The 13,312-nt window shown below is 54.8% G+C and overlaps 1 protein-coding gene across 1 annotated transcript in view; it reads right to left on the bottom strand.

Moving 5' to 3' along the window:
* Positions 1 to 13,312, bottom strand: part of SHANK1 (SH3 and multiple ankyrin repeat domains 1) — a 46,586-nt gene that overhangs the window by 32,540 nt on the left and 734 nt on the right. Inside the window, 10 exon segments of the mRNA XM_010849732.1 lie at positions 297 to 467; positions 469 to 625; positions 887 to 953; positions 1,168 to 1,245; positions 7,138 to 7,254; positions 7,640 to 7,807; positions 10,457 to 10,608; positions 10,712 to 10,820; positions 12,418 to 12,489; positions 13,197 to 13,312. Of these exon segments, the coding sequence (XP_010848034.1) occupies positions 297 to 467; positions 469 to 625; positions 887 to 953; positions 1,168 to 1,245; positions 7,138 to 7,254; positions 7,640 to 7,807; positions 10,457 to 10,608; positions 10,712 to 10,820; positions 12,418 to 12,489; positions 13,197 to 13,312 (1,207 nt within the window).

A 13,312-nucleotide genomic window follows, 5' to 3' on the forward strand; every position in this document is an offset into this window, starting at 1 on the left:
TGGAACCAACCTTTCTCTTGGGCCCCCTCCCCACCCCCGGCCGGACTGCGGAGCGGCTGCTGAGCTAAACTTGGACTGGTTCATGAAGCCCTCACTGCCTTGGGGTCAGGAGGGAGACTTGGCGGTCCGAGGTGGGGACCAGCGAGTTGGATGTAGCGGGGTAAGGGGGCAGCTGTCCCTGGGACAGGAGGTGGGCAGCTGGGCTGGCCTGGTTGGGGGGATGGGCAGCCGTGGCTCCCAGGAGGGGATTTGGGTGGGAGGGGGGTCTGCAGGACCAGGGCTGAGCCCTCCCCTACCTGGGCCGTCCACGGGGCTGGCGCTTGGCCTCCTCAGGGTGCCTCCCGCGGGATGGGGAGCGGGCCCGGGCGCCCCGGGGGCTGCTGGCACTTCGCAGGGTCCCGCTGCTGAGCTTGGCGCTGGGGGCGGCGGGCTGTGCCTGGCCCTGGGGCCCTGCGGTGGGGCCGGGGCCCCGCAGATGAGGTCCCTGGGGCGGCGAACACCATCCAGTCGGGCAGGGCCATGCTGGTATCACTGTTGGCCCGCAGCAGTGCGGGGGGCACCGTCAGCCCTGTGCCCGGGGGTCCCCGTCGCCGGGCTGCATATTTAGGGGACTCCTGGAAGGGCACTGAGGGGGGGCACGGAGGCCGGGGGCGGGCAGAGGGGGAGACACACAGGAGGCAAGAGACGGTTGGGTGGGGAAGGCACCAGGGGAGAAACGGATGAGAAAGAGCGGGGCGCCTGGAGCCTGGCCCTCCCGCTGCCCAGGTATTTGCAGTCCTCTGAGGTTTATTTGGTCCCATCCTGGCCCCCAGATCAGGTCTGCTGACTCCCCAGTCCCACCACGCATCCCCCCCAGGACCCCGACTTCTCCCCTTAGCTCGCTCACCCACGTCCTGTTCTCGATGGTTTCGGATCAGCTCCCCGAGTTCAAAATTCCCAGCGATCACTGCCACCTAGCGTGAGGGGGTAAGGGGGGCCCAGGTAGGAGAGAGAGGGGAAAAGCAAACAGGAAACACTGTCAGGTCTCCAGCCAGCTGCCCTGCCCCCCAACCTTCACCCCAGCAAGTCCAGCCTCTCTCTTCTCCCAGACCGCCTGCCTCCCTCCCAGCCCCCCAAACTTTAGCCCCTCTGAGTTCTTCACGCCTCCCCCAACCCGCCCCAACAGACCTGGAAGGGGGTCTGTCCACTGTTATTCTTGACATCCTTGTTGGCCCCTCGATAGAGAAGGATCCTAGCACACGTCTCCTGGTGGTCAGTGGCACGAGGTGAAAGGCAAGAGAAAAAGAGTTACTGTCACCCCGAGCGGACACAGACACTGCGCTGAGCCTTTGGAACCACCTGGTGGGAACCCGCCCTGCTCCGGACAGTAGCCACTCGCCCTTTAAACGTGGCCGGTCCACACAGAGGCACAGTGCACACCGGATTTCAAGGACTCGAAAAGTGTAGTTTAAATCTCTCTAGTAGTTTTTATGGGGGCTTCTCAGGTGGCACAGCGGTAAAGAATCCACCCGCCAATGCAGGAGACGCAGGAGATGTGCGTTGGATCCCTGGGTTGGGAAGATCCCCGGGAGGAGGAAATGGCAACCCGCTCCAGTACTCTTGCCTAGAGAGTCCCATGGATGGAGGAGCCTAGTGGGCTACAGTCCATGGGGTCACAAAAGGTCGGACATGACTGAGTGACCAACACTTGAGCACAGCACAATAGTTTTTATACTGATTACTTGAAAGGATAGTATTTTTGAAACAAAATATGCTACTAAAATTAGTGTCACCTGTTTTTTTTTCTTTTTTAAAAAAGTGTCTCCTGGGATATTTAAAATTACACGTGACTTGGGTTATAGTGTATTGGATGGCTACTAACTTAACCAGGGTTTTCTTATTATTATTATTACTATTTTACTGAAGTACAGTTGATTTACAATGTTGTGTTAATTACTGCTGTAGAGCAAAGTGAATCTGTTATATACACATACACACATATTTATATTATTTTTTGAAATTATTCTTTTCCATTATGGTTTGCCTGCGTGCATGCCAAGTCACTTCAGTCATGTCTGACTCTTTGCGACTCCATGGACTGTAGCCTGCCAGGCTCCTCTGTCCATGGAGATTCTCCAGGCAAGAATACTGGAGTGGGTTGCCATGCCCTCCTTCAGGGGATCTTCCCAACCCAGGGATTGAACCCACTGTGTCTTCTGTCTCCTGCACTGGCAGGCAGGTTCTCTACCACTAGCACTGCCTGGGAAGCCCGGTTAACGGTTTATCATAGGAGATTGCTGCCTGAGCTCTACAGCAGGGCTTTGTTGTTTATCCATTCCATATATAATAGCTTGCACCTGCTCGCCCCAACCTCCCAATCAGGGGTTTTCATCATTAGCACGACTGACGCTCAGGGTCTAGACAAGTCTCTGTAGCAGGGCCATCCTGTGCATTGCATTGAGCATCATTCTCTGGTCTCTGCCACGAGATGCCAGTAGCACTCCCTCCTCAGTGGTGGCAGCAGAGAACGTCCACAGACACTGCCAAATGTCCCCTAGCGTGCAGGAGCATCCGACTTGAGAGCCACCGAGTCAGGCCTCTTAGGGTGGGGGACTTAATGTGTTGCGTATCAGAGCACCTTAGAGGCAGTAGCCACTGACTAGCCTGACAATTCTGTGAGATGGAAGTGACTGTCCCCGTTTTACAGATGAAGAAACTAAGGCTTCAAAGGGAGCCGGTGACGATCAGCCCTTGGATTCGAACCCAGGTGTGTCTGACTCCTGAGCCCTTACTCAAACACTCTGCTAGACCTGGAAGGAAAGAGGCAGGAGGCAGTGGGGGCCAGGGCTGGATGGTCAGGGGGGTGGGAGACAATGCCATCCAAGACCAGATCAATTCCTTGCCAGTGTCAGTCACAACAGACCCAACGTCCTTGCCCTGGCCTGGGAGGCACCCCCGCTGATCTGCCTGCCCTGCCACCCCCAGCCCCAGCCTCATCGACCGCATCTGCTATACCACCTTTCCTCGCTCCCCACTCCGCAGACACACTGGCCTCCCTTCTCTGGCAGGCATGCTCCTGCCCCAGGGCCTTTGCACCTGCTGCTTCCTCGACTTGGGAGTCTCTGCCCCTAGCTCTCCACACAGCTCACTTTCTCACTTGATGCACATTTCTGCACAGAGGCCAATTCTTCAGAAAAGGCCCCTCTGATGACCCTGTCAAAAATAAACCCTTGACCTGTTCCTGGCTTTATTTTAATTTATATGATATCTGCTGTGTGCCGGACATTCTTCTAAGTTACAATTAACTCGTTTTCCTTATAATACTGCCTCCCTGAAATTACATTTCGATTTTATTCATCTCCAGCATCTCTCCCCCACTCCATTGTCTATTTTGGAGAGGCAAGGTTTTGTCTGTGGCACCCACGGCCTGGCATGGTGCCTGGCCCATAGAACTGTTCAATAAACGGTTGCTGGATGAGGGGAGTCCTCCTCCTCTGTCTTGGCTTGGGCGAACCAAACCTGGCCTCCAGCTCAACTCCACTCCAAATCCCCCAGATGCCCAGTCTAACCAGCATTCACCAGACACTTCCTCGGTCCACCCTCTTCATGTGACAGACCCATCAACGATGCTTGTATGGGTCCATCCTACAGGACAGGCTCAGAGAGGGCAAGGTCACACAGCCAGTCAGTGGGGCAGCTGGGACTCAAACCAGGCTTTCTGATCCTAGCGCTCATCTGTCTACTGTGAAAGCACTCTGATCGCCCAAGTCTGATGGCTCCCCGACTGGACAGCAAAGTTAGCCCGGTTTGTTTTCTGGGCGTGTTTGTGAGTGTGAGTGTGTGTCCCTGTGTGCACAGCTGTCTCCCCGACTCGACGATAAATTGGTGCCGTGTGTGTTCTTGCATATCTGCCTGCCCCCACCGTCACCTTGCCTAGCACAGGCCCAAGAGCATCTCTTTCATCTCAACCAGCAGTTCACTCCACCCCTGAGCACCCAGTATGTACTGGGGCAGTAGCACTCATCCCACTGAATTGTAATTATCTGTTTACACATCTGCCTCTTTGCCAGACTGTGAACTCCCCCCACCCTGCCTGCCCGAGGACGGCCGCCATGCTGTGTCTGATTCATCTCACGTCCCGGCACACAGTAGGTGCTCAGGAAATGGGCCCGGAAAGGATGAGGATGTGGAGTTGAGTCATGCAAAAGTCATTCATTCAAATCATTCATTCATTCCTGGAGTCATTCAATCTATCTCGAAGCAAATACCTGTTGAGTGTTCTGACCTGGATGCTGTGCATGGTCTTGGCAGGGAATTCAAGGTATCTGATCCATCATTCATTCATTCATTCTCACTCATTCAAAAAAGATGCCTTTATTTGGCAAAACTAATACAATATTGTAAAGTTTAAAAATAAAATTAAAAAAAAAAAAAAAAAAGATGCCTCTAAGCCTACTATACGCCACGGCCTTGGGACAGAGCGCTTGATCAGACGTAAGCCCCACCCCTGAGGAGCTCACAACCCGGACATGGCCCTGACCCTCACCACCAGAGGCTAGATGGGCTGGCCAGAAGACCCGAGGGGCAGAGAGTGAGGAAATCTTTCAGACCCAGCTCTGGGCCTTGGGAAGCTTAAAGTCTGGGAGGGAAGAGGAGGGGAGAGAAAGTCGGAGAAGAACTTGTGTCTGTCAAGCATCTATTTGCTAAGCGCCACGCTGAGAGCAAGCCAAACATTCATACCCTTGATCCTTTGCGAGGCAGAGGTTACTGATACATTTTACAGATGAGAAAGTAGAAGCTCAAGGCAAGGGAAATGGCTGAGTCATCTGACCCACTCGGAGTAATTGTTCCCTCTCTATATGACCCTATGGACTGTAGCCCACTAGGGTCCTCTGTCCATGGGATTCTCCAGGCAAGAATACTGGAGCAGGTTGCCATTCCCTCCTCCAGGGGATCTTCCTGACCCAGGGATTGAACCTGCATCTCCTGCTTGGCAGGTGGATTCTTTACCACTAGCGCCACCTGAGAATCCACCCCCCCACCCTCTTTCTATCTATACACTACATTTTCCCTTTCAAATTGCCAGTATGGTTTCTGTCTCCTGACCAGATCCTGACTGATAACAGTAATGATAATGATAATAATCATTATTATTAGCATAGCTGCCTCCTAGGGATGAGCACTTATCACGCATGATCTTTCATCCCCTTCAATCAGCTGCTGTTACCCTGACTTCAGGGAGCCGGATGGAACCTCAGAGAGGGGAGGGGACTGACTCAGGGTGCCCTGGCCTGCGCACTAGCTGTGGGGTCAGAAAATCCGGAATGAGGCCCGCATTGGGAGCAGGAGAGACAGACGCACCGGGGAGGGGAAGTACAGGCAATTTGACAAACACTGTGTTCTCCCTGCTCGGCAGGCACCGAGCGAGCAGACTGCTCGCTGCCACAAGGCGGCACGTGGCTACCTGCCACATCCTGGCACTGCACGTTCTGGTGAGAGAGAAGGGGCTGGGGCTGTTCTGGGAGACTTCCTGGAGGAGGGGGAAAGAGGCTGATGGATCAGCCGCAGCATGCCAGGCCCTGGCGTCCTAAGACCCTGAGGCAACCGTCCAAGGGCAGGGAGACCCTCCAAGGGCAGAGAGCCTTAGGAAGCAGGTGTTGAGACTGGGGCTTCGGGGCCTGGGCTGATCTGCCCAGGATCCCCCAGTGCACTGGAGACAAACCAGCTGGGGTCATGAGGCTTAAAGCCCCAGCTTTTATCAACCCAACCAGCCACGACAGCACAGCTGCAGCGGGTATGCAGCTCTTCACTGCTCACCTCCATTCAGAGCTCTTGAGCTGGGGACCGTCCACCCCGCCCTGAATTGCTACAACGTGCAACACACTCTTGTCCCCTCGGGGGCTGTCCCTTGTCCCCTGCAGTAGGTGCCCCACTGGCAGCTGAACGGACACCCATTAGAAATAGGACCCTTGGGGATTAACATGTACACACTGCAGGTGTGCATGCATGTGAAGTCCCTTCAGCTGTGTCTGACTCTTTGCTACCCCACGGACTGTAGCCCGCCAGGCTCCTCTGTCCGTGGGATTTTCCTGGCAAGAATACTGGAGTGGGCTGCCATGCCCTCCTCCAGGGGATCTTCCCGACCCAGGGATTGTACCTGCATCTCTTATTTCTCCTGCATTGGCGGGTGGGTTCTTTACTACTAGTGCTACCTGGGAAGCCCAACATATACACACTATATGTAAAATAGATAACCAACAAGGACCCACTGTATAGCACAGGGGACTCTACTCAAGGACTGCAATAACCTATGTGGGAGAAGACCTGAGAAAGAAGGGATATATGTCTACATATAATTGAATCACTGCCGTATACCTGAAACTAACACAATACTGTAAATCAGGATACTCCAACATAAAATAAAAAATTTTCTAAAAAGGAGGACTTCCCCGGTGGTCTAGCCGTTAAGAATCTGCCTGCCAATTCAGTGGACATGGGTTCGATCCCTGGTCCGGGAAGATCCCACATGCTGTGGAGCGATGAAGCCTGTGTGCCGAAACTACTGAGCCTGTGCTCTAGAGCCTGTTCTCCACAACTAAAGTCCTGCGCGCAGCAACGAAGACCCAGCACAGCCAAAAACAAATAAATAAATGAATAAATATACCTTAACAAACTTTTAAAGAAAAGAAATAGAACCTTTGTAGTTTCCTGCATTTCCAGTAACAATCCTGACCCTCTCCCCTCCGGATTTTTCGGCACAGATGGTGCCCTCTGCCGGCAATGCCCCTTCTGCCCTCTTCTATATGACCACCTGTTGCTTATCTTAGCTCTGATGGCACATCCTCCTGAGAGCCACCTCCATCGACCCAGCCCCAAGGCCAAGCCCAGATGTGGGCCCCCACGGAGACCAGGATTCCCAGTGACCTCCCTCTGAACACTTGGGATCGCCCTGGCAGGGTGTGTCCCGTGATGGGAGGTTGTCTGTCTTGCTTGCTACTGTCCCCTCAGCCCCCAACTCTGAGCCTGACCCAGGGGAGGAGCTCAGGAAACCTCTCTTGAATAAATGAATGAACGAACAAACGAATGAATGAAACAGTGGAAGAGTGGGGCGGGGGGCACCGGGGGGGCCGGGAGACGGGAGTCAGGAGGAGAGCAGACCTTATTGTAGAGGGCACAGATGTGTAGGGCCGTGTTCCCCGAGGCGTTCTGGGCTCCAGGCTCAGCTCCGTAGAAGAGCAGATGTTCCAGATGCTGAGAGTGTCCCCGCTGGCAGGCCTGGAGGGGACCGGGGGCCAGAGCCCGGGTCAGACCCACCTGGCCACAGCATCTGTCTCTCTCCTTCACCTGGAGGCCAGGCAGCCCTGCATCCGCCACTCCCCCTTCCTTCTCCTCTGAGGCCCCATTCTCGCTTAGGGACCCATGCTGTCAACGTCACCAGTCATTCCAAGGCCCAGGCCTCCAGTCTAACTCCTCAGAGTCCTGGTGGTGACACCTCTATGCTTCCTCTTTGGGGACCATGCTACTCCCACCTCCATCCCCTGTGAGGACCTCAGCACCCGCATCCCTAGGCCCTTGGATTAGGGTCCCCGATCCCTGCCCACCCTCGGGGCCCACCTGCCGCCCATGCCACCCCAAACCTCTCTAGGCCGGGCGGGAGCACCTGGTGAATCTCCTGCCAGCCGTTCTCATCAGCTATGCCCAGCTGGGCCCTGTTGTACAGGAGCAGCTCGCAACAGCGGGGGTCACCCCCCACCATAGCCGTGTGGAACAGGGGAGTCAGCCCTCGGCGGTCCTTGTAGTTGGGGGAGCCCCCAAGATCCAGGAGCGCCTAGGAAAGGTTAAAAAAAAAAAAAGATGACAATCACACAAGTAGTGGCTGGTTATCAAGGGCCAATTGGACGAAGAGACCTGGGTAACCTCACACAGGGTCAGAGCCAGAGCTGATGCTGCCACGATGCCCTTGAGTGACCTTGAGGCTGGCCCTTGCCCTGTCAGCCTCTCTCATCCCTGTGAACAACAGGGGGACTGGGGCGATGCCTCCAGAGGCCCCCTCCCTCCCACTGTGAAATCCTGCCCAGCCTTCCCCCATGAGACATGCGCCATGAGCCACTGAAGAGGCTTAATGCCTTAGTGCCCACCTACTCAACAGGCTGGTGGTGGGGAACCAATCAGAGAAGGGCGCCTGGATGCAGGAGGGCCCCTGGCTGAGTGGGAGGTGTGGTGAGCTCCGGGATCGAAGAAGAGGCAGGGAAATGGTCTGAGAGGGGGCAAGCTCGGACTTGGCTCAGCCTCACTGGGGCCGGGGGCTGGGGTGGGGGCAGGGAGTGATCCCCCTCGAGGAACGGATCTGGGCCTGGAAGACTGGCAGCTTCGAGCGTGTGAGGAGTGTTGGCGGCGCCGGCGCCGTGCGAACAGAGTCACGGTGGCGCAGTCCAACAGCACATTTCCAACATTTGCGGTGATGGAAATAGTTACAACCGCACGATCCAACATGGCAGCCGCGTGGGGGGCTACTGAGCCGCTGGAAGGTGGCTAGTAAGCCTGAGAATCGGAAGTTTTAATTTTAGTTCATTTTCTTCTATTTAAATCTAAACAGCCCCCCCTCCCCCGCCCGTGGCGCTAGTGGCTGCTGGATTGCACGAGCGCAGGCCTGGGAGGGAGGGATTGGGCGTGAGCAGGAGTGGGGTTTGGGGGTATGTGTGTATGTGTAAAGTCGCTTCAGTCCTGTCTGACTCTTTGCGACCCCATGGACTGTAGCCCACTAGGCTCCTCTGTCCATGGGGATTCTCCAGGCAAGGATGCTGGAGTGGGTTGCCATTTCTTTCTCCAGGGGAACCTTCCCCGCCCAGGGATGAAACCCACATCTTTTATGTCTCCTGCCTTTGCAGGAGGGTTCTTTACCACTAGAGCCACCTGGGAAGCAGGTAGGAGAAGGGGTTTGGGGGAGGAGGGTGCATGAAGAGGGTCTGTCAATTCCAGGGCTGTGAGGCAGACCTTTGGAACTGGTGTCTGACTGCCTTCAGGGTTCTTCAGGGAAGGATTGGATAAGGGAAGGGAAGGCTGGTTAGGCTGAATCATCTATGAACCATGGTGTTTACCAACAACTTCAGGGGAGCTCTATCCTGACCTATGGATGAAGAGGGATCAAGTGCGCTTGGGTAGGAGGAGAGAAAGAACATTTTAAAATAAGACCGGGCAAGCTGACTCCATGAATGTATATGTGCGTGCTCAGTCGTTCAGTGGTATCTGACTCTTTTGGGACCCTATGGACTGCAGTCCACCAGGCTCCACTATCCATTTTCCAGGCAGGAATACTGGAGTGGGTGCCATTTCTTTCTCCAGGGGATCTTCCCAACTCATGGATTGAACCCAAGTCTCCTACATCGCAGGAGGATTCTTTACCTCTGAGCTACCTGGGAAGCCCCCATGTATATATACTGAGGGTCTATGAGCTTCATCTGCTTGTAAAGGTGCATTTTAGGCACTATACTGGGCAGTAAGGAGATCAAACCAGTCCATCCTAAAGGAAGTCCATCCTGAATATTCATTGGAAGGACTGATGCTGAAACTGAAGCTCCAATACTCTGGCCACCTGATGCAAAGAGCCGACTCATTGGATAAGACTCTGATGCTGGGAAAGATTAAGGGCAGGAGGAGAAGGGGACGACAGAGGATGAGATGATTGGATGGCATCACCAACTCAATGGACATGAGTTTGAGTAAACTCCAGGAGTTTATGATGGACAGGGAGGCCTGGTGTGCTGCAGTCCATGGGGTCGCAAAGAGTGACACACGACTGAGTGACTGAACAACAATTGGAGTAGAGGGCTGTATTTCAGGTGAGTGAAGGTGGAGTACTGGGAGAGTGAGCTGTAGGTTGAGAAGTGAATGGAAGGGTTGAGTTGGGAAGCAAGAGGACCAGTGTCTGGGGGGAGCAGATAGGGGAATGGTGTCTGGGGGCACGGTGGGAAACTCACTCTGTATTTTAAAGGGTACCAGGGGACTTCCCTGGTGGTCCGGTGGTTAAGACCCTGCATGTCTGGTGCACAGGGCATGGGATCAGGGAACTAAGATCAGGGAACTAAGATCCCACATGCCGTGCCGTGTAGCCAAAAAATAAAAAAAATAAAGGGCACCAGGAAGAGTCTACACCTCGGGGAGACAGAGGTAGGTGTGGACTGCTGGCTCAGCGGGGCTGGAGAAGTTCTGGGTGTCAGGAAGTTAACATGATCTACCTGGGGGCAGGGCAAGGGTCCACATGACCATCAGTTATAGCTGATCACAAGCCTTGAGCTGGGGAGGGGGGCTCCCAGAGGTCCCAGGAGGGTCTTGGGTGCAGTCAGAGGAGTGACTGTGGAGGAGGGAGGTGGACAAAGGGGCCGGGGGGATTGGCCGGACGTAGTCTGGGTGAAGAACGCAGTCACTCGGGGGTGTCTCTGGGCTCTGGGGAGGGTCCTGGGAGGATCTGAAACCTCACCGTCAGAGCGAGGCAGTGGCGGGCACAGGCGGCCTTGTGTAGCGCGGTCATGCCATCCCGGGCCCGGAAGTCAATGTGCGCCCCGCCCAGGCATAGGGTTCGAATCACCTCTACGGAGCCTTCGGTCTGAGCAGCCAGCGTCAGGGGGGTCTCTGGGAGGCAGGGGGAAAGGCCGGTCATGTGCAGCCCCTGGGCCTCATCGTCCCTGACTCCCCAGCCCTCCCAAAGCACCCCGCCCTGCCGCCCGCTCCCTACCTCCTGAATCTGAGTCATGATAATTGGGGTCCAGCCCCTTGTCCAGCAGCCGTGCCACCTTATCGGATGTCCCGAGCTGCACGTACTCCAGGAACTTCTTCAACCCCGTCTGAGTCGCAGATGAGAGAGAGAGAAGACAGGCGGTCAGGGAGGAAAGAGGCAAGGCTGGGTTTGGAGCAGCGCTGTCCAGTGGAATCACACAGCAAGCCACACATGCCATCGAGAAGTCCCTAGTAGCCACCACTTTTTTTAAAGGAAGAAGACCTTCCAATTATATTGAAATTCACTTCGATGACCTATCTGTTTTTAGTCTATCATATATATCCACAATATTACTGATTCAACAGGTAATCCACATGAAATTTATTACTGAGATACTTTCAGGGGTACTGAGTCGTCAAGATCCATTGTGTATTTCACGCTCATAGTGAGGCTCAATTTGGACCTGGTACACCACAGGTACCCCGGTGGCCGTATGTGGCTGGCTGCTCCCGCAGATGGTACAGGTCTGGATGGATAGACTGTTCGGGGGAGGACAGAGACAAGTGCATGGTGGGGTGGGGCTGAGGGTAAGAAGCAGCCAGCGAGCTTTCTTCCCAAGTGTCAAGGATCGTTCATTTCACTTCCGACCGAAGCAGCCCCCTGACTTCCTCCCAGCTTTCAGGGGACCAGAAGAGACGCAGGCGATACAGCCTGAGGACTGGAGGGCAAGGTGTGTGAGTACACAACTAAGTCGCTCAGTCGTGTCCAACTCTTTGTGGCCCTACGGACAGTAGCCCGCCAGGCTCCTCTGTCCATGGGATTCTCCAGGCAAGAATTCTGGAATGGGATGCCATTTCCTCCTCCAGGGGATCTTTCCCATATGGGGATCAAACCTGTGCCCCCTGCATTGTCAGGCGGATTCTTTACCACTGAGCCACCAGGGAAGCCCGAGAGAGCAAGATACCAGGAGGATAAATGGCTGCAGAGGAGTGCATCCTTGGATCTGGTAGAGATTTAGGCTCTGAAATTGTGTGAACTGCAGGGTGTCTATGAAACTGCCCCTAGATAGAGGGACACTAGATACCAGAGTCACAGGCCACGTTGGCTGGGGGCAGGGGGGCTTTCCTGCATGGGATATAGGGGCCCCAGGAGATGAGAGGGGAGAATCCAAGGATGAAGAAAGTGGGAGCCAGGTGGAAATGGCACGAGCCTGGGCAGAGGTGCAAAGAGAGAAGATGAGAAAAGCTCTGATGTATGCTAGAGGTGGGAAGGGATAGTTAAGGACTTTGGGAAGGTTCTGTACGCATTATTGTGTTTAAAATGGATAACCAACAAGGATGTACTGTATAGCACGTGGAACTCTGCTCAACATTGTGTGCCAGCCTGGATGGGGGAGGAGTTTGGGGGAGAATGTATACACGTATATGTACGGCTGAGTCCTTTCCCTGTCCACCTGAACCTATCACAACATTGTTAATCAGTTATACTCCAGTACGAAATAAAACGTTTTTTTGTTTTTTTTTTTTAATGAAAGGCTGTGATGGAGTCATCAGGTGCATTTGGGGTTGTCCCAAATATGACACAGCATCCCAAGTTAAGTGTGAGATGCTGGCAGAAGAAAAGAAGGTTTGCAGGGTCGTCGGGAAGAGCTAGGAGAGAAAGTAGTTAGGGAAGGGGGCTCCAGGTTGGGGGTGGCGGCGTAAGTGCCAGCAGGGTTCTCTCACCTTCGTGTGCAACTTGGCCAGCTGCTTCTCATCCAGGTTGGTCTGCTTGTAAACACGGGTCTTGTATCGGAACTGAGGCCATGGAGGGGGGGTGCGGTGCGGGTGACGGGAGAGACAAAAGACTCAGAGTCAGGAGTCTGGACCTCTTCTGAGCCAGGGAAGTCAGTGCAGGGTCAGGACGAAAAATAGCCCCAGAGTCTTGGCTGGGTGGGCAGAGGGCTGCTGGCCACTACGGGCCTGTGGACTGCAACCCCTAAGGTGTCTGGACCCCGCGGGGTATGTTCTAGAATAACCACTGTCATTTCCCACTTTGGTAGGCCAGAGGAAACTTGGGGCAGGGAAATGACTCACCCAAGGCCACTCTGCCTGCTGGTCAGAGGCAAGAACGCCCTGGTAATGTGAACTTAGGCCTCTCTGATTGTTAAGTCAAAGTGTTCAGTCACTCAGTCGTGTCCAACTCTTTGCGACCTCAATGGACTAGCCCACCAGGCTTCTCTGTCCATGGGATTTTCCAGGCAAGAACACTGGAGTGGATTGCCATTCCCTCCTCCAGGGGATCTTCCCGACCCAGGGATGGAATCCGTGTCTCCTGCATTGCAGGCGGATTCTTTACCCTCTGAGCCACCAGGGAAGCCCCGGGATTCTTAGGGCACCCTTTATATCCAGAAGTGCCCACAGGGTTTTCCCGTGCTGAGGGCTGGGCTGGGAGAAAAAAACGGGGAGCGGGCAGACGCCTGCTTGCATCTGCGAAGGGGCTGGGAAGGCTGTGGGGGTCTCACCTCCAGGTAGGGCACCCCCTTCTCGAAGGACTGGGGGTACTCCCGCAGCAGCCGCTCCTCCTCCAGGAAGTTGGCGTCCCGGCCCGAGGTGGCTGGCTGGAACAGGCCATAGTTGA

This window comes from Bison bison, unplaced genomic scaffold (genome assembly GCF_000754665.1).
Source record: "Bison bison bison isolate TAMUID 2011002044 unplaced genomic scaffold, Bison_UMD1.0 scf7180017864285, whole genome shotgun sequence".
Taxonomy (NCBI): domain Eukaryota; kingdom Metazoa; phylum Chordata; class Mammalia; order Artiodactyla; family Bovidae; genus Bison; species Bison bison.